The 22272-nt window shown below is 35.7% G+C and overlaps 1 protein-coding gene across 7 annotated transcripts in view; it reads right to left on the reverse strand.

Annotated features, from left to right (window-relative positions):
• Positions 1-22272, reverse strand: part of DOCK3 (dedicator of cytokinesis 3) — a 177279-nt gene that overhangs the window by 130456 nt on the left and 24551 nt on the right. For all 7 annotated transcript variants that reach the window (XM_087924051.1, XM_087924049.1, XM_087924050.1 and 4 more), the window contains exons 3-10: positions 20635-20675; positions 19426-19481; positions 17817-17913; positions 9402-9550; positions 6378-6462; positions 3394-3435; positions 1977-2131; positions 892-973 (exon numbers count right to left, since the gene is read on the reverse strand). In XM_087924051.1, the coding sequence (XP_087780177.1) occupies positions 892-973; positions 1977-2131; positions 3394-3435; positions 6378-6462; positions 9402-9550; positions 17817-17913; positions 19426-19481; positions 20635-20675 (707 nt within the window). The remainder of the gene's footprint in view (positions 1-891; positions 974-1976; positions 2132-3393; positions 3436-6377; positions 6463-9401; positions 9551-17816; positions 17914-19425; positions 19482-20634; positions 20676-22272) is intronic.

Consider the following 22272-nt stretch of genomic DNA (forward strand, 5'->3'; position numbering starts at 1 on the left):
AAGAAAAGGCAAACTGAAGATTGTGCTGCTTAAAGTGGAGCCAATGACTGGGACAGAATGAAGACTCTAATTAGTCTCCAGAGAAGAGAACTTGAGATAGTTTGTGAGTGTTCCTAGACCACAAAGCAAGAGCTGGCATTTTTAAGGATGCTGGCTCATATTTCATTTAAGTATTTAAAACAATAATGTTCTACTAAGTTTATGCTATTATAAATTTAGAAAAGTTAATCACTTGCAAATGACCAACTGTGTCAGGAACAGGTCATCCTCAACTTATGATCATAAGGAAGCCTTGAATCTCAGTTGTAAGTAATGATGGTTGTAAGTCAAGGCACCCAAGTTTACAATATTTTTTGCAGCAGTTATGAAACAAACATGACAGTGGTTGAGTCAATGCATTCCTATGGGTGGCGGGTTGTTTTTTTTGCCAGTAATTGATCTTTTCAGTTAGTTTTAACAGAATAACAGAATTGGAAGGGATATTAGAGGTCTTCTAGTCCAACCCCTTCCTCAGGCAGGAAACCCTATACCATTTCAGACAAATAGCTGTCCAATTTCTTCTTTAAAACTTCCAGGGTTGGAGCATTCAGAACTTCTAGAGGCAAGTTGTTCCATTGATTAATTGTTACAGAAAATGGTAAAAAAACAGTTGTAAATTGCATCACCTGACCACAGCATGCTGCAGCCAGCCACAAGGCGAGCAGTTGCAAAGTACCTGCAATGCAGTCATATGTCTGTGGGGGGTGCTGCCATCAGATAATAAAACATATGAATTAATTGGTAAATTCAGCGTTAACCAACTTTTGTTTATATCTGAATCTAATCTTGGCTGAAAAGATGAAGGAGAGGAAAAATCTCACTTCAGAACACAGAACATAAAGCACTACTTACCGTAAAAAGTGTACACATCCTATCAATCTTCTCTGGATTCTTGGCCCCCCCATTCTTGTTCAACCTTACCAGAAATCTTTCACTGAAAGGAAACAAAGATTTGTCTATAATTATTACTTCATTTAATCCTATTCTAGTCAGAATTATTACATTTTATTTAATAATTTTTAAAACAAATTAATTTATTTAATACATTAAAATTTATTGAGAGCTTATATCATTGTATTTTGAAATCCTATTAGTTAGCAAGACTTTCTGAATAACACTTTTATGTACCTTCTGAACTTGCATTACTTAATGCCTTTTTGCATCTAATAAAATTCTGTGAATAATCTGAAAAATACTGGACATGGATTATTTTCATCATCATAAATATTTTAATATTGGTGGAAGAAATAGATTTTGGGGGGAATTTCTTAAAGGAGATGCAATAATTTATACAGGACAGAAGACTCAGACTCTTGCTAATGATGAATTACCCAAGTCCTGTGAGATACCAAATGGAACATGACACGGTTGTTCTCTGTCAACATTGCTGTTTATAAAATTTTACTGATCAGGTTAGCTATAGTTTTAGGTCTGTTTTTTATTATACTTGAAACAGAACTGTTCGTTTTGTTTACTTGTAGAATTCTATTCAGTGACTATAATAAAGAATTAGTGCTAGCAAATTAGTTGAGCACTTTTCTACTTCAGTAGAAGTATAACCCATGACATCAATTTTATAATGAAATATTTCAAAATTATATTTCATAATATATTAATAAAAAATATAAGTATTACATAAATGAGGATTTTAAATGAAAGTGTCAATATTGAGTCGTGGTGGCACAGTGGTAAGAATGCAGTATTGTGCTGACGGCCAGCAGTTCAATCCTGATTGGCTCAAAGTTGATTCAGCCTTTCATTCTTCCGAGGTCGGTAAAATGAGGACCTGAATTGTTGGGGACAATATGCTGACTCTATACACCATTTAGAGGGGTTTATAGAGTGAGTCAGCATATACTGAAACAGTATATAAGTCTGAGGGCTATTCCTATTGCTAATCTATATATTATAAAAAAGTAAAAATTGTCCTGATTTACCTGATCTGCTTCCCTTCTCGAACATCATATAAAAAAAAGAACACATCTGCATCCTCTCCAATAGTATTGTATGTGAAACTCTTTAAACTGAGAAAAAAATGGTGTGGCACTGGCAGACGGCATGCTTCTCCATGGCGTGGCCTCATCGTATCCACCTAATTTGAAAAAAATGAAATGAAAAGTGCTTTATTATATATGCAAGTATTCAATAGTTATGCAATTATTTATGGATTATGAATTATTCTCCCTTCTTTTAGAAACCTTAGGTTTTCTATTTAAATGCGCATCATGTGCATCACTCACTATAAATACGCATCATATGCACTGATTTTTAGTTGTAACAATTTGGAGATCAAGCAACGTCACAAAAATACATTTGACTGATGAAAAAAATTGAGGATACAATTATTACTAAAACTACATTACAGTATTTATTATCAAAGTAAATTACATAAGTTCAGTATTCAATATTTGCTCCACATTAAATTTCACAACTGTAAATGTGAGCAAACCGCTGAATAAAGCAATTTTCTTTGGTCCATATTAGTTACTGCAGCCAAGAACGATCTTAACCATTTCTGAACTGTGGAATAAGTTGAAAAGAAAATGAGGTAGTACCCACGTTGATGAGAATAGATGAGTTATTTAAACATAAAGGGCAATGATCAGCTAGAGAAGAACTGAAAAGTCAGGAAAGCTTTATTTCTTATATTTTGCTATATATATAGTAGCAAGTAATCTATACATAATGATGAAATTATTATGCAAGTTTATTCAGTTATGTTGGCTTATATCTTATCCAGCTGATATCTAGAAAGTATGACAACCAGACAGAGACAATGGGTACTATTCTTCCTTTCTTCAATTTTTTTTTCCATCTCGTTGATCAAAGACTTATAGGCTCCATTCTTGATGATAACAGTGATGTTATTCTCTCCACTTAAGTAGACAGTTATCAGATTTAAATACTGCTACACAAGTGGGAAGGTAGAATATGATTAAAAAAATAAGAAAGCTTATGAAAATAATTACTAACAGTCTTTCTTTCGAAGTTAGAGGTTGCCACTAATGTTTCATACCTTTTTCATATCTTGAAATTTGACTGTATTGTGCTAAATACATTCTATGTAGTCTGTAACTCTATGCTGTCTGTAACAGCAAGGGAAAATACACGCAATCCAAACATTTCATGGACACAGACATGTGTACAGTATCAGTATCACACTCTAATTGTCTCACCATACAATTTTCAAACTAATGCAAGCAGTTCTAAACAAAGATCAAGAAGAAAGTTGCTGCAAAAGAAAATAAACTAGTAGTTGTACACTGGCACTGTCAAGCAAAACCTTCTAATACCATTAAATGTACTACTATTCATGTGATGTTTAGAAAATGATGATTTTATAACTCAACTTACCTGTGATATGCTTTGTTGCACACTGTGCCTACTGGATAAATGCTGTAAAGATGATAGGAAAAACGTTATTTTTCTCAATACACTGCTTTGGTTCTTTACTTAAATAAGCAGAATTATTTTTACTCTTTAATATGTAATTATTTTGTTTGAACAGATTCAGTCAGTTAGCTATAGTGGTGAAACCTTTCAGTTACCCAAAAATATGGGGATGGGATGGTGGTGGAATTAGGTAATGACATACAACCAATTACCCAATCACAGGAGAAACTTTTAAGTTTACTTAGTATTACCTACATTGGGCAAAAAGGATTTTCTGATAACCAGCTTTGGCTAAAGTTATCCTCCACTTTTGGCCATTTATTTAACGATTGTTCAAAGTCATGTCAGCATTAAAGAACAGCACAACCAGTCCTCACACTTATGATCACTACAGCATCCCTGCAGTCACATGACCAAAAACCGTTCTTTGAAAATGCCATGTATTTATGACAATTGCAGTTTCCCAGGGTCATGTGATTATCATTTGGTTTGGCTGAACCCTGGCAAGACAGAATGGCTTCGGGTACATGGAACATGAAGATCTGGGACTTTGACATTTTTAACTCTGAATGGGTGGCATTACCTCAGTCCATAACTTGGAGGTTGTCCTGGACTTGTGACTTTTGTTCAAAGAGCAGGTGAAATTTGCAGCTAAATACACCTTGCAGAACTTCAGGTTATGAGCTAGTTGTGGCCTGGTTCAGAAGTCTCTGTGCTCAAGTCATTCAAGCCCGTTATCTCTTGGGACTACTGCAATGCGCTCTAAAGGGGACTACCTCTGAAGACCATTCGTATGCAAAATGAGGTAGTGTGGGCAGTCTCAGGGGTTCCTAAGGTGGTCCATGTTACACCACTGTCCCATGAGCTGCAATACCTGAGATTTGCTTCTGGGTGCAATTCAAGGTGTTGCTCGTTACCTATAAAGTCCTGTTTGGCATGGGTCCAGATTACTTGAGGAACCATTCTACGGGACAGGGCTACCCCACCCGTGCTGGTGGAGGAGGCATGCTACAGATCCCATCAGTCAAGGAATTCTGGCTGGCAGGGTCCAGAAGAAAGAGCCTTCTCTGTTAGGAACCTTTGAAACATCTTGCCTTCTGAAGAGAGATTGGTTCCCACTTTCCTGACCTTCCACAATTCTAGCCTCAACCAGTATAACAACATCAATGAAACAGATTTTTTTTCTTTTCAATAACTTGTTATGTCAGGCATGTTATGAATAAAATGCCTGCCTGTTTGGATCAAAGTCCCATAAGATCTTGATGCGTTCATTTTTCAAAACTTGCTCAATTTCATGGCCCCAGCAGTTTTTACTACATTTAATCCATCTTTTTAAACTATGTTCCTCATGTTTAGCAAAAAAATTAGGAAAGAAATTGGATATAATTTTTTCTTGGAATTATTTGCTAGAACACATAGTGTTATAGAATAACAGCATTTGTGAAATTTTGCTATTATTTGTCAATTGTTTCACTTTTTTCACTACAAAGACAATATTTGCTGTGGTTTGTTCCATGATAAATTGTCTTCATGCAATTAGTAGGCCAAAATTGTATTTATCCTTCCTATTATTTTTAAAATAACTCAACGCAGCAAACATACTTGAGCTACTAAAATAAACCTCCAGTTTCTTTAACACTTCTGATCTTAAATTAACTCCACATAGGATTTTTATACCTTTCTTTTCTATATTCTTCAAGTACTGATCATGCATTGGCTTGTTCTTCCAATTAAAAAATTGGTTTTCAATTATTTCTTGTCTACATTTAGCCTTCCCTTTTGTTGTTTTCAAGACCTTTTCATGACTGATTCCTTGATAAAGGTTCTTTTCTTAATGTAGTCATTCAGGCCATGTTTTTTTCACCCTTCAGCTTGTTTCACCTGTAGGAAGGAGTCTTCTGCCCACAGCAAATACAATCAATATCACTTTTTGGGTAAAAATCATTTTTTGGGTCCACTGTCATTAGTTTTCTTATCTTCCAATCCAAGTTCTCAAATTCCATATGGGTCCAGTCAACTATTGCTGCTACATATCGAATATTAGGGACTGAACAGATATTAATTACTTTAATGATGTTTCCACCATTTAGTTTTGATTTCAAAATTTCTTAAACTCATTTGGTACTGTATTTAGTAGAAATGTTTTGACTTGATCCTGTAATGAATTGAAGGCTTCCAAACTCTCAATTATTTCTAGTATTCTGGTGCTATTGCTTTTTGAAATCTTCATTATTAAGCTGTATTATATCAAGTTAAACACTTCTGCCTACCCTTATTAATATGGTTACACATGTCAATGCCAAATTTCATTCCAATATCTTTATTTAACTATTTTGTGCTTGTTAATAAAGAATCTAGTACAGCCTTTGTTTTTGCAAGTAACTTTAAATCATTCACATAAAGTAAATGCAAACTTTTTATTTGTTTTATGCCAATTTATATGCATGATTTCTCTTGTTCAGAATTGTTGTTAGTGGTGCCACTCATAGGTATAAAGCAGTTTCTCAGTCATAGCAATTTCAACACGTGTGGACTTCAACTGTCAAAATTTCCCAAACAGCATTCTGGGAAAGAGTAAAGGTGATAATGAGTCACCTTGGAAAATTAAAATATGTATTTACATAATTAAAATATGTATTTGTAAAATATGTTTTAACCTTCATCATTATAGTTTAAACTAATGTATTTGTTGCAAGCTCCTCTGAATATAAGATACAGAAAAATCTGAAATAGGATGTTTTGTATTCCTATTGTAATTTTATCCTCACAACAATTCTTTAAGTTAAATCAGAGAGGTTGATTGGCCAAAATCACTCATTTGAACAAGGATTTGAATCTAAATATTTCCAGTCCTAAATATACCATACTTGTCACAACTGCATAAATAATTTTTGTTTACACAAAATGTTCTTCCATAAACCCTTCTTCCCCATAAATAGTCTTACCATTTTGTATAGATCAGATACACTGATCTGATCAGAATCAACAATCTCAAAGTCCTTTCGTGGGACAAGATCCAAGCCCAAATGCCTATGAAGAAACAAACCAACAAACCCAGAATCAATTTTTAAAAATATCTCCAAGATGCATATTAGATCCTTTAAATGGATTCATATTTGAGAACAGCTTTCATTCATTTCAGCAATTTACTGTAAATTAAAGCACAGCAAAGATGCTTCCCATTCTTTATTTAAAATACTGTACATTCTAATAAAAGAGGTCAATTGCTCTATTTCATAATTAACACAATAATGAGAAAATTTCACTTAGAGTTGGACTAGAAAACCCTGAGCTTAAATTTCTATTTAGCCATTAAACTCTCCTCCTGTAATTGTTGGTTTATTTTTGATGTCTTCAAATCAGTCTTGATTACAAGTACATGGCAAGATTTCTGTATGGCAGTATTTACCAAATTGGTTTGCCATTGCCTTTTAACTATGGCTTAGAGGGAGTCACTGGCCCAATGTCGCTTATCTTCCAAAATTAGAACCCAGTTTCTTGGCTTCCAGCACTTCTTTAACCTTTACACAATCTTAAGAAAGAATCCTGAAAAAAAAACACCTCAAAATATCCATCTTTTGATTTTATTTAGTACCAGTAGAATAGAAACTTAGACAAGTTTTCCAGATTTTATTATTCCATTTAAGTAGAATAAAGTACTATGTCAGTTTCTTGACCTGGCCTACCTTTGAAGGCGTAATAAGCCCCTGAATATGTCACACATAGCCAGATATAGGGTAAGATGCACCCCCTGTGTCAAACAAACAAAATTCAAATTTGATTGTGTGGATGTAATTTTTTATTTTCAGCTGCCTCTATTTAGCAAGTTCACTAAACTGCTGAATAAACATTTATGGAGATTGGGGAGAATGAAAAAGGAAGCATTAATTGATTCCCTTTCCACGGGCAGATGGATAGTCCAACTATCCAAGTAAGAAAAAGTCTTAAAGCTGAATAATTTTTTAAAAAATCTACACTTTTAGGAATTCCATTTAGTTTTTCTAGTCAAGACATCTTGGTGTAGAAGTGGAATAAGTCTTGCAGAAATGTATATATACCATGACAGATTAAGAGTTAAAATATAAATCCCCAGACAAATAGCTGACATGGTCAAATTGTTTGATCATAAAGGCTGTCTGAATGTAGAATTTTCCCTTCTAAACCAGTGATCAGTTATCATATATGTACACACAGACACACTCACACATAAATATATACCCACATATACAGTAACATAGATATAGATATACCATACATAGATAAGTGGTCAGTTATCATATATATGTACACACAGACAAACACATACATAAATATATACACATATATACCATAGATAGATAATAGATATACCATATATAAGTATAGATATTGTATAGATATATTATATAATTATTGGGCATCATGTAGGGTTTTATTGGTAATAGCTAGCTCTGATTCACATCCAGAATCAAACTGGCAACAAGATAAGCTTGTGAAGCAGGAATTATTAATGGGCATGCCCATCACTGTTTTCTGGATAAGCTGAAGTTTCCAGTTGGTCTTCAAAAGCAGCCCTATATAAAATACACTGCAAATTTCAAACAGCAAGGTATTCAGGGTGTTAGTAGGTTCCCCATCCAAACATGGAAAAACATTGATGCATTATAAAAAATGGAACACAATAAAACACAAATGTATGATTCCCTCTTGATTTCTTAATATATTTATGGATAAATTAATGAAGAATGCTTTCGGTATCAATATAGATGTGTTCATCAGATACATAAACATGTTTGTTCTTTTTATGTGAATGATGCCAAATTGCTGAGAATTTGAACATTTACATCAAATATTAAATAAACTATATGGCACAATAAGATATACAGATCTGAAACTTAAAATATTAAAAGACCAAGTTTGTACTACAAGAAAAATGGAGGAAACAATTGTAAGTTATACTGTATATAAATAGGGAAAAATCAGTGCAAATGAATTTGTGTTATCTTGTAGAAAGCCTACCAAATATGGTAAAAGTGATGGAGAAATAGATACAAATGCTGACAGAAACATGGGGCTGGTGTGTGGTCTGTTATAAGGAACAAATATCTCCTGAAAGAAGTGAAAGTGGCTGTCTATAAGAGTATGCTTGTGTGCAAATAGGATTAAGATATGTCATGAGAAACATAAAAGTAAATTGAATATAGTGGAAATTGAGTTTTTAAAAAGTATGTATGGTAAAACAAAGATGGGGCAAGAATGAATGGCTACTGAATAACCATAACTAAAATAAGTGACAAATATGAAAGAAGTGTAGGTAGTCCTTGACTTACATTCATAATTGGGTCTGGCATGTCCATCACTAAGTGATGTGGTCATTAAGTGAGCCATGCCCAATTTTAAGAGTTCCTGTCTCTCTTCTCTGTTTTCTAGGCAGCATCTTTCCGCACATATTCCATCACAACTGTGATGGACGTAAGCATGAGGACTAATCATAAGTCACTTTTTCAGTGGCATCGTAACTTTGAACAGTTGTAATAAAATTGTAATAAATCAAGGACTATCTGTATATAATTTGGTCATATAAAGAATACGAATAAGGCCTGAATCACTAAATATATTGAGATAATAAGAGACTGAGAAAAAAAGGGAAGTAATAGATGAGTGTATTGAAAAAGTGGGGAATTTAAAGAGCAGAAAGTATAACGTATAGAGATGGTGAAGCCAAAAATGAAAAAAGAAAGCATGGAGATATGTGTTGAATGATGTCAGTGTAAACTATATTTACTATGAATTTTTTTTCTAGTCTCTAACTTCTGCCTTTTCTTTTGTTCACTTCTTCTCATTGTTTTTCTGTACTTTGAATAATATTGTTTATCCCAAAAGAGCATAGCATGGCAATATGTGAGCTATGTATAAGCTTCTGACTCTTTTCAAATTCTGTTATTTCACCACTATTACATTTATTTAAACAAAACTAGAACCATACTTACTCATTTCCCCAGTCCAATCGTACAGTGAGATGTCTCTTGACTTCTCGAACTTGATCCTGGGTCAAATGACCAGAAAGTAATTGTCTGCGAAGATCAATCAGTTCATTCATCACATGGCGTAGCTTGTAGAACAGATCTATCTTATGTTTCTGTGAACATTTTATTTTTTCAAAAGCAGAAAGGGAGAAAAAAAGATTGAGAACCCTGAAAATTTCCTTACGAAACCAGGAATGGCACAGTTTACATTTTAAACTTCAGAATGTGTGTTTGAAAGCACAAGTAGTCCTCATATATCAACCACAACTGAGACTTGCAAGTCAATCATTAACAAAGTAGTCACTAAATAAAACTACAATTGTGCTTACGATATTACTTCAGCTTTCTTCTGCTTTACAGATCTGTGAAGGTCATTAATACAATGATTGGTCAGTTATCTTTTTATCACCATTATAACTACAGTCACTGCCTGAAACAGTTGCTCAACAAGGAATATCTGTAGTATTGTGAAATTATTAGTTTCAGAAGTATGGCAGTACTTCAAACCAATTTCAATAAAATATTGACTGCAGAAGCAGATTAATATATCTTTATTTACTGAGCAGAGCTTTTCACATTACATTCTACATTCCAAAAGAACTGTGGTTGCCAAATGTGATGTCATTTAGCAATGGCAAACTCAGCAGTGCTAGCTGCCATAACCCCAGGACTGTGCAGGTCGATAAGTGACAACTTCATATGACTATGACAACAACTGAATGAGTGGCCATGGAAATTATTTCAGTGGCTCCTGGTTGTAAGGTCTGAGATATCTGCATCACTGACTATAACTGCACTGCAAAAGTACATGAGAGAAGAATTAAGTTTATAGTACGTGTTTATTTCAAAGTCTGATCCAGTGCTTATGCTTCTTCCATCATGTTGCCTTTCATCCCTGATGAGTGCCTTATTTTCCACTACTGAAAATCCTCAATTTATGACTGGTTGTTTAAAAATAATTCAAAATTCAGATGGCTGGAGAAAGGCTGCTTTACTGCCCCATAAAGCATTTCCAGCTGCTTTAAAATACAGTATAAAAGGGGGGGGGGGGGGGGGGGGGGGGGGGGGGGGGGGGGGGGGGGGGGGGGGGGGGGGGGGGGGGGGGGGGGGGGGGGGGGGGGGGGGGGGGGGGGGGGGGGGGGGGGGGGGGGGGGGGGGGGGGGGGGGGGGGGGGGGGGGGGGGGGGGGGGGGGGGGGGGGGGGGGGGGGGGGGGGGGGGGGGGGGGGGGGGGGGGGGGGGGGGGGGGGGGGGGGGGGGGGGGGCATCCCCCATCACCTGACTACATTTTAAACAGCTGACAACCAGCTCACATTTACAACATTTTCAGATTTATTTTTAAGCCAAATGGTTATCCAGCTTTGTGCAGCTTTTGTATCTGTCTTTATAGTTCTTCTGGATCTTGTGAAAAGAGAACAACATCATCTGAAACCTTAAGTGATTTAAATAGTGCCACTGATTTTTATTCCATCTTTTGCCCAGTCTAGTTTGTGAAATACTTCTTCAAGGCAGGCTGAGAAAAGGATAGGTGATATTGTATCATCTTGTCATACATCTTGTTCTATGTTGATTTCCACTTTAAGATCATTAAGGCAAATTGTTGCCAATGTTTTTTCATATATTGATTATAGTAAGTTTATGTAAGCAGTGTCTATGCCTTGGTTGAGCAATGCCTTAATTATTGCTTGCTGGAACACTGAATCAAACGCCTTTTTGGAGTCAATGAAAGCCATGAAGAGAGACATGTACTTGTACCTTTCAATTTGTTCAATGCTGGACAAACTGGATGTGATCCATTGTGCTGTAACTACTCTGAACCCTGCCTACTCCTTTGACTGTGCATCATTTAATTTTCTCAATATTCTTTTTGCAATTATCTTGGTGAAAACCTTTAGATGACTGGAAGAGGCTTATTGGACAATAGTTCTTTAAATCATCTTGGGCCCCTTGTTTATAAGAATCACTTTCACATTTTTCTATGCATCAGGTATTTTTTCTTCTCTAAAGCATCCTGAGTAGTTTCTCTAGTATCTTATGACCACCAGCTTTCAGCATTTCAACTGTAACACAGTTTTTCCTGAAACTTTGCCATTTTTCATTGATTTGATGGCACTTGATACCTCTTCCACTACTGTAGATATCTGGCATTTCCTCTTTTGTGGGTGCTGTTACTTTTGAGTAATCTTAATCTTTGTATAACTCTGAAAAATTTTTTCCCAATTACTTCTAACATTTCCTGTCTTGTTCTACCCGCACGTCTTCACGTTTTAGTGCAAAAACCTTCTTTATTGTATTTATAAGCTTGCATTTTTCTCTATTAATCCCTCTGTTTTCTTCAATTGCCTTTCTCTCCAGCTTCATGTTAAACCAGGGGTGTTAAATTCTCAGCCCGCAAGCCAGATGTGTCACGTGCTGGCCCTGCCTCCGCCCAGTTTAGTGAAGGGGAAAAAAGTCCCAATACATCATGTGACGCTGCTGTGACGATGCAAGTTTGACACCCCCGCATTAAATTGTTGTGTTTCTTCTTGTTTATTACCATTTATTGCCACTTTATTTGTAAGTGATTGCTAAGTGAGGTAATTGGTAAACAAGGAGTGGCTATTTTGTTAGATCTAGTCATATAAACCATCTATTGCGCAATCTTCTCTGTAATTAGGTGCCTTTAAGAGTATTGATTTGAAGATTCTTTAAGTCACATGATTTGATCTTGTTCTGTTACAGCTTTCTTTTGCTTTCAGATCAATGTATGATAATGTGATTTTGGAAAGTATTATTAAGGTTCTCAACATGCTGCTGAATTATATTCCTAAAATATGGTAACTTAAAAAGAATTCTGGCCTTGGGTTAGCATAAGAATAATTTTACAAGACTGGAAAGAAAGTCACTCTTTTATTTTTAAGGAATGGAACTAGGACATATATTTGATACTTATTCTTGAAAAATTCTATGCACTATGAGAATATGAAGCCTTCTGTTGCTATATGTTTAAATTAATTAATTATATTTATAATTTATTTTTGTTCATTTTTATGTTATAGTAGTTCATTTGATTGTTATGCTATATATTCAACTTTTTTCACTGTATTATCACTATTCAATATATTTTTTCTTCTTTACTATTATAATAATAAAAATCAAAAATAACTCACTGAATTAAAGAGAAACTTCTTAACTGTGAGGACAATTAACCAGTGGAATGGCTTGCCTTTAGAAATTGCAGATGCTTCATCACTGGAAGTTTTTAAGAAAAGACTAGACAACCACCTATCTGAAATGGTATAGGGTCTCCTGCTTGAGCAAAAGGTTGGACTTGAAACCCTCCAAGGTCCCTTCAAGCTCTATTCTGATTGAAAATGATGTGTATCAAACCACAAAACAGAAATTAATAACTGTATTGTACTTGGCCAATTTTTTGAACACCCCCCTTGTAGAGTGAAGAGATTATTTTCTTCCTGTGCTGCTTTTCCCCACAGCGCAGTGCTTCTACAAAAGATACTAATTGCAAGGCTTCCAGTTTGCAAGGCTTCAGCAGTGGCAGGAATCCGCGATCGTGTGCGGTTCCTGCTGCGCTCGCCGCTGGCATGCCCCCAATCCAGCTGGATTTGGGGGTTAATAGTCACCCCGTAGAGGTGACTGAAGACAGAGGAGGCCCAGCAGGGGTTCGGGGGGGATCGCAACCCCCCTCCTCAGCTGGCTAAACTCCTTTTTCCAAAGGCGGTGGAGTGGCGGTCAGCAATGGCCACCACAAAGAAACTTTCATCCGGATAAGACTGTGCAGGAGGAAGCTGAGAAAGTGAAAGTTTTTGGCTGAACCGGGATAACAAGTAACATCTAAATACCCTGGAAATTCAACTTTTTAAAAGATACATTGTTCCCTAAGAAGATCGTAAAAAGCGGCGGAAGAAAGTGAAAAAGGGAAAGTTTTTTTTTCCTCTCTCACTCTCCTTCCCTATGGAAATAGCAAAAGGAAATCAGAAAAACCCGTCTTGGCAACAGAAGGTAATTAAATTTGAAAATTAAAACCAAGGGGATAGTAAAGATTTCTGAACATTGGATCAAAAAATTAAAAAATTCTTTTTTTGCTATAAGTGGGAAGGGAGAGATAAAGAACCTATACTAAGATTTTGCTGGAGGAGACTGCTTGAAGCTTATAAGATCAGAGATAAACTGTAATAAGACTTCTAAAAAATACATTTTGGAACTTTGCAATTGATTCTACCCCAAGAAGAGAAAGTATAAAAAGAAGAAAGTGCCAAATGAAACAGTTTGTGTTGATTTGGGTTGCTTGGTGACTTTGGGACTTTTGGAAACTATTTCTTGAAAGACTAAAAACTTTTGGGTTGTTTAAAAAGAAACACCTCACAATGGCATTATCTGTTGAAGAATTGAAAATGGAATTTCAAAAGTTAAGAGAAGAGGAACAAGAAGGGAAGGGCTCTTCTGGATCTGTTTTCCACTTTTTGGAAATGGCGATTTCTACCTACCAAGAATTACAACAACAAGAAGGCTGGGATGAAGAAGAAGCCATCTTTAATGAACAAATAACTTTAGTTGAGGAAGAAAAGGGAAAGAGGGGAAAGAGAATGGAGAATTCAAGACTTAAAAAAAAGCAACCAAAAAAGGGAAAAACAAGGTGAAAAATTGATACAATGTCAGAAAGCAACAGAAAAGAGGAATACAACAAAGAGGGGAGATTAAGAGGGTGGAGATTAAGAGATGTGGGGGGGTAAAAAGGCTAGATTGGACAAGAAAGGAAGGGAAAAAGGGAAGAGAAGTTACAAAGGCCTGAAACAAGATGTAAAAAAACCGATCTTTTTTAGAGACAAGGGGTAAAATACAATTTAAAAAGAGATTCTGCAAAAGCACACAAGATTGTATTGTAGTATTGTATTTGAAATAGAGTTAGAAAATTGGAATATTATATGATTTAATAAAATATTAAAGGGAATATGTAAAGTGTTTAAGATTTAATGATAGAGTTTAATTTGCTATGGATTATTGTTTCAACTATATTATAAATGTATTATTTTCTTATTTTAAAATGTATGTAGAATGTACTAAGCAGAATCAGAATGGAAATTAAATTTAGGGGAAAGATAGACCCCAGGAAGAGAAAGTTTAAAAAGAAGAAAGGGCTAAATGAAATAGCTTGTGTTCACAGAAGAGAGTGGAGACCAAGAGGGTGGAGATCAAGAGATGGGGGGTTAAAAAGACTAGGATTACAAAAGAGATTCTGCAAAAGTACATAAGATTGTATTGTTGTATCTTTACTTGAAACAATGTTAGAAAACTGGATCTTTATCTGATTTAACAAAATACCAAAAAATGCTTAAGATTTAATGATAAAGTTTAATATACTATGGATTATTGTTTCAATTATATTATAAATTTATTATTTTTCTATCTTAAAATGTAGTAGGTAGTTTTAGAATGTGCTAAGCAGAATCAGAATGAGAATTATATTTTAAGTGTTAAATTTAGGGGAAGATAGAAAGGCGTCATACTTCAATTAGTGATTACAGGAGAAATATTGTGTTAATGAGAAAAGAAAAATAGATGATTGAAACAGAACGGACAAAAGATATCAGTATAATGATCTAAATTGAGATGAAATAAATAAAATAGAATTAAGAGAATGAAAAGAGGGGAGAAGCCATATAGAAAATATAGTATGGTAAATAAGATATGAAATGGTATATAAAGTGAGCATGAACTTGATTTATGTCTGTACCAAAAGACGTAACCCGGGACTAGGCCGCTTTCCAAAACAAAAGTTTTATGTTTTTATGTTTTGTGTTTTGTTTGTGTATGTTTGTTTATTGAAAATTAATAAAATTCATTTTTTTAAAAAAGATACTAACTGCTAGTTAGTAAGTGCAGCTCTCTGACTTTTATTAGCCAGCTTGTAGCTACTGCTGTAACTGACAAGACTTTTATCACTTTCACACCTTCAGCTTTTGTTTGCCACCAAGCAGCTAGGGGTTGGAGTAGTGGGTAACTGAGTTAAGAAAACAGCTGCTGCTCATGCATTCCTTTCAATGTGTATTCTCCATTGTGTGCCTGTAACTGTCTTATAAACCCTTCCTCTCCGATGAATGTAAAACAAATATTAATTCCCTTCTTTCTAATTATCCCTGAGCTAGGGTGAGCATTCCAGAGAAGTGGATAAAAAAGAAACCTGAAGTGAAACCATAAGCAAGTTGTGGTCACATGATTTTCCAATTAGTGACCATATCATTAAGTGAATGAATTACTGGTCTCAATTGTGGTTACTAAACAAGGACTACCTGTGTTAATTATTCACTTTTGGTTTTGGCTCTCTTTTCATTTGTGTCCATAAACAAGTATTTATTAATATATCATTTGGGATAGTGTGATTTGGATTTTTCTGTACCCCAGCTTGACTGGCATATTATAAGACTTTTTGCCTTCTATAGCTTGAGAAAATACAAGTTCAGCAGATCTTTTACCTGCTCCTACATTTTGTTTACAACATTTTACAAGCAGTCCTCAACTTACAACAGTTCATTAAGTGACCATTCAGTTACAACAGCATTGAAAAAAGTGACTTATGACCACACTTACGACTGTTACAACATCCCCATGAACATGTGATCAAAATTCAGATGCAAAATTCAAATTCCAATTAACAGGGGTCCTGACAAGGATTTTTAACATATTCCTGCAATTGGCCAGAGTCCCATCATGCTTGAAAGCAGCCACAATTATCCCAGTTCCAAAGAAAGCAGTCATAAACAGCATGAATGACTATAGACCCATTGCACTGATATCTATAGTGATGAAGTGCTTTGAGAGACTGGTCCTACAACACCTCAGGTCCTGTCTCCCACCAAATTTCGATCAACACCAGTTTGCTTATAGAAGCAACAGGTCGACAGGGAATGCCATCGCCACTGCTCTACATATTGCACTGAAACACCTTAAGAAATCTGGGAATTATGTCAGAATGCTTTTTTTTGACTATAGCTCGGCCTTTAATACCATCTTACCAGGCATCTCATTGGGAAGCTGACTGACCTGAATTTCCCTCCCCTCACTTATGACTGGATCAAAGACTACCTGACAGATCGTCCACAAACAGTAAGGGCTGGGTCCTTTACATCTTCCACCCTGAAGCTCAGCACAGGCTCCCCTCAGTGCTGTGTACTCAGCCCCTACCTGTACTCGCTGTATACACGTGACTGCATATCCTTTGATCCATCTAACATCATAATAAAGTTTGCAGGCGACACAATGGTGCTGGGTCTTATAACTGGAGAGGATGAATCAGCATACAGGGAAGAAGTCCAGAAGCTATCCACATGGTGTTCAAAAAACAGCCTACATCTAAACGCTAGCAAGACAAAGGAGATGGTGCTGGATTTCCAGAAGCAAAGAGAGGAACCTGCCCCATTGTATATCAAGGAGGGCCATGTGGAGAGGGTTTCCTCTTTTAAATTCTTGGGAGTGCTCATTTGTCAAGACCTCACTGGAAAAATAACCTGTCTCTGATGGTTACTTAGGTTAAACAGAGGCTTCATTTCCTTAAAGTCCTGCAAAAAAATCAGGTGGAACAATGGCTGATGACTTCTTTCTATCGGTCCACGATAGAAAATGTCCTTATATACTGTATAGCAGTATGGTAGGCTGGTTTAACAGCCATGGACAGGAAGGCACTACAGAGTGATTAATTTGGCACAAGAAACCATTGGTTGCCCCCTAAAACCACTGGATAACACCGCCAGGACTCACTGTTTCAGCAGATTAAGGAAGATACTTCAGGATGATTCACACCCTGGCCAGTGTCTCTTTTCACTTTTACCATTGGGCAGAAGACACAGAAGTATAGCCAGCTGAACAAATACGTTTCAAAACAGCATCTACTCAGGGGCTGTCAGACTCCATACACAATATAGCACCACAAACAGATTAATATGATGAATTTCACTGTTGCCACTACAGTGTGTAATATGTATATACCATGATATCAGATCATACACCAGAGTAATATACATGTTGCACAGAATATGAAGTATATATGGAAACGTATGACTAGTTTTTTTCATAACTATGTGTATAAGGATTATTCTTTATATTATTCATGTTGTCTTGTATTTTTGTATGGACCACTCCAGTAGAGGCTAAACCAATTTTGTTGTATACATGATGTACAATGACAATAAAGGCTTTGAACTTTGAACTTTTGCTTTATTAATTAATTAATTAATTAAACATAATCCTGGACCTATTCAAGCTGGATTCTCAGGAACTAGTCTTTGAAATGTGTCATATGATCTCTAAATATACTTATTATCACCATTCTTCAGTCACACTGTATGAACTATTATACCCCTGTGAGCTACATGCTTTTGCTTACATACCACATATAACTGCTTCCAGAGGATAGCCCATTCCTGGAGAGTTGCTGTAACTTCAGTAATAACAGAATCTTCAAGTGGAACAATTGTTTCATACTGCCTGTAAAATGTATAAACGCCAGTGAAAAAAGGACTGCAGAATCATTTACTTCAATCTTCCCTTGAGACTATGTATTCATTGATATACAACAAACATCACCCAATATATTACACTTGCTTCATAATAGTGGAATGTTCCATTCTCAAATAATCTTCTGCCTATATGTAGTTTCGTTGTACAAAATTTTATGTTATGACAATTTTAGGTCTATCTTTTTACTGGAAGCGTGTAATGGGATGGAAGAATAACCTTGAGAAAAAGAGAAAGAGCAACAACCAAGGAAACAATGAGATAAATGGAATCTGAGTCCAAAACAGAAATGTAATTTGAGAAACCATTTCAGACTCGACTCTTTCTAGTTATCTTGCAGATAAAGGTGGAGGAGGAAGCATTCTCAAGTAAGCTGGACTCATGCCATGAAGGACTTTAAAGCTGATAACCAACACCTTGAAGTGGATCTGGAAGCAAACTGGCAACCAGTACAGCTTGCCGAACAGCAGTGTGATATGGGCCATTCTAAGGCCCCAAGGCCTGTGTGGTTGCGTTCTGTGCCAGTTGTAGCTTCCAAATATTCTTCAAGAGTAATTCCAAATAGAGCATCTTGCAACAGTCCAAATAACAGATTTGCAGGTTCCTGTAAATCTCAAAAAAGTAATTTCAGTCCTCTTTCAAAGTTGATTTTCTGGTCTGTTCTACCCAGTGATGCTGACAAACATTAATTGATACTCTGGTTAATATATATTACTAAAACTCTTATTCCTATAGCCTTTAACTGGGCAAAACAGTACAAAACATGGCAAAAACTTTTGAACCAAAATACCTTAAAAGAACTAACTTACACAATGTATCCAAAATCCAGGAGCCATGATTCTCACAGAATTTATATTTGATAAATTTTACAAAATATTTAATGACATTAGCATTGTCATAAAGTAATTTGTGATGTAATACAAAATGTTATAATGAATATCATTGAATGGGCTATTTTCAAGGCAGGTAATCTCTGAATGTATTTCCAACTTTTACTGCAAAGGCAATACATTAGAAGCTCTGTCACTGTTGAACGCTTTGAGACATCTGATAAGGAAATATCTCTAAAAGAATGATACAACAAGGCATGGATTATCTAGGCATGGGTTATCTAGGCATGGGTTATCTTAGTCTCATAGATATCACATAGCTGCAAAAAAAACCAGCATGCCTGTCAAATTTCCTGACAAGGTATCATTTTTATGAATAAGGACTAATCAGTGATCCTTAAGAAAGGTTTTTTTTTAACTATGTTCCTCATGTTTAGCAAAAAAATTAGGAAAGAAATTAGATGTAATTTTTTCTTGGAATTATTTAATAGAACACATATAGTGTTATAGAATAACAGCATTTGAGTTTGGCTAAAACTGTATTAAACATTACATGCAAAAGTAATTTAAATTAAGAATATATTAAATGTTAATGAATTACTATCTATTTGTCAGATATATCAATATCTTAATAATTAAAATGCATACTCACCCTCTGTTACTGACAAGAGCCTTTTTCAAATGAATGTAATTTACAGGAAAGATTCCCTGGAAGGAAAATGGATTATATTTATTTTAACAAGAAGAATTAAATGAACATTTTAATTGATGGACAGCAGAATTCAGTATTTATCAGCACATTTAAAGAAAATAGTTTCAGATTCCCTTTTCTTCTTCTTTTTTAATCTATTGTGTCTAAGTTTTGAGGTCTGATTACTTCTTTCTGTTTTCCTGTATTTTGAATTTTCCCAAAATGAAACGTGATACTTTTGTAAGGTTTTTATAAATGCAGTTTAACAGCCCTACTTAAGTAAACAGTTTGGTAAGTGCTGATAAATTAGAATATCTGACTGATTGAAATTGATTTATTCTGAATTACATGCAAATCTTATCAGTTTTCTGTACAATTACAGGTAATCCTTGACTTACAATCACAGTTCGGACCAGAATTTCAGTCACTAAGCGATATGCTTGTAAATGAACCATCATGTGACAAGACCTAATTTTACAACCATTTTTATCCTGATCATTAGGTGAATTAAGTGGCCGTTAAGTGAATCTAGCTTTTCAGAAACTGGGGCCTCGGAAAGTCGCAAATTGCGATCACATGATCAGAAGACACTGCAACCAATTTAAATGCAAAACAATTGCCAAGCATCCTAATTGTGATCATGTGATCATGGAGGTAATGCAATAGTCGTAACATCAAGGTTGGGTTGTAAGTCAATTTTTCCAAATTTTTGTAATTTTAGAACTGTTGTTAAACAATCATAAGCAAGGACTATCTGTATGGTATACGTATTTCTCATGTTTTGGCTCACAAAATAGTTACTAAAGTAAAGAGCTTTGGGTAAAACCAGCATTTGATTGTTCTTTGTCATGCTAGTAAAAACACACCAAAACTGACTGGCAGTCTATTTACCATTAGCAGTGAATGTTGCATATGTTACACATTAGGACTAAGGCTTGTAGTCGATTTGATTGACTATTTCAATTTTTACAATTGACTGCTCTTTTATAAGAGATTATTATTATAACTCTACAGAGAACTTACAAAAATATTAAATATTCTGCTGGATTTATTGGCAATACAGAAGACTGTTTCATTAGTTCAAGTCAACATTTACCAGCTTTGTAAGATTATTTGAAAAGATGCATTAAACTCAATACTGTGTTTGTTAAAAGCAGCATCTAAGCATACCTTTATGCTAGGTCTCTTTATTGAAATTCCTCTGTACCAACCTAAAATAAAATAAATTCAATTATATTAAAATATATTATTAAAACATGTTAATGTTTACAAATTGTGTTATTTTCAATAATTATGAGGGATACATACAGGGGTGGGATCCAACAGGGTTAACTACCAGTTCAGTGATTTACAAGGTTCGGTGATTTACGATGTGCTTCCCTGTATGCGCGCGCCTGTAAATCATCATTAGCTTGGTGCCTGGACAGCTGAGCAGCACTGCGGGTGGAGAAGCAGCCTTTGAAAAAGCACCTTTTTCCTGCTCTTTTAACTGCAGCTGTGCCTCGCACGGCAGCTGAAGTTGAAAAAGCAGGAAATAAAGGTCAGGTAGGTGGGGCGGGCAGGTGGGCAAAAACATCAGCAGACATAGAACCAGTTCTATGTCTGCTGCTCTTCAGAACCGGTTCTACAGAGATGGACAGAACCTGTAGAAACCCACCCCTGGGTTCATATGATATTCTAGCAATATGTCTAATTAGAGCTCTGAGCTCCAATTTTTATGTTGATAAGTGATTGTCCAATTGCTTTCAGAATAGTCAAATGGAAATTTGAAAAATCAATTTACTACATGGCGTTGTCTGAATTTCTCTTTTTAATGAAATAGGAATGTTAATAGGAACATCTCCCACCTATATTTATAGAATCACAGAGTTTCTGGTCACTGAAGGATCTCTTAAAGTACCTGTAACAAATGATATCTAACTTCAATTTGAAAATCTTCAGTAATGAAAATACATGACAGTCAGATTCACTGGCTTACAATTTGTACTCTCAGGAAGTTTGTTCTGACACTTAACCCAAATATACTTCCTTATAGTTTTAGCTCAATATTTTTGATTCTACCCTCTGCATTCTCTTTCCTGTATAATAATCCTGCACGGCAATTTTAAGAGTTATTATATTCTACATACCAGTAGCTACCTCTTTTGCAAACTTAACACATTTTTTCTATGTTTTTCTGATAGGATTTAGTTTCCAGAACTCTCACCTTTTGGAGCCTTGAATTGCTCCAGTTTGTCACTTTCCTTATTGATTTATGAGGCCCAGAAGTGAACACAGAATTCAAATTGGAGTTTGATCAGGAGAGAGTAGATTAAAAAAAATTCTTTCCATGGTCTATTGTTATTATACTACAAGGTCATTTTCTCTTTTGTTTTTCTTATCCAAATTCAAATAAGAAATTTACCCTATTACCGTATTTTTTTACTATAAGATGCGCTCCCCCCCCCAAAGTGGGTGGAAATGTCTGTGCGTCTTATAGAGAGAATGTTGCCCAAGCCCCGCCCACCTGCTGGCCCCACCCTTTGGCCTCTGCCTCCCAGCAATTTGCCTCCTTGCAGCAGGTGGTTGGATCAGCCTCCTGGAATACTAACAACTAGCTTTTCCAGGCTGTGGGGATTGCCGCCATCCATTGCTGCCGCCTATCGCTACCTCCGCACATCCCGTTTTCGGCCTCTGCACATCCATTTTCGGCCCATTCCAGGTGGCCGGGATTGCCGCACCAGTAAAGGCCAAAAATGGGGTGCATGGAGGCAGCAATAGGTGGAGGCGATCCCCGCAGCCTAGAACAGCTGATCGGCGGTATTCTGG

Source organism: Pseudonaja textilis, chromosome 2 (assembly GCF_049901715.1).
Source record: "Pseudonaja textilis isolate UNSWEBS1 chromosome 2, rPseTex1.2, whole genome shotgun sequence".
Lineage (NCBI taxonomy): Eukaryota > Metazoa > Chordata > Lepidosauria > Squamata > Elapidae > Pseudonaja > Pseudonaja textilis.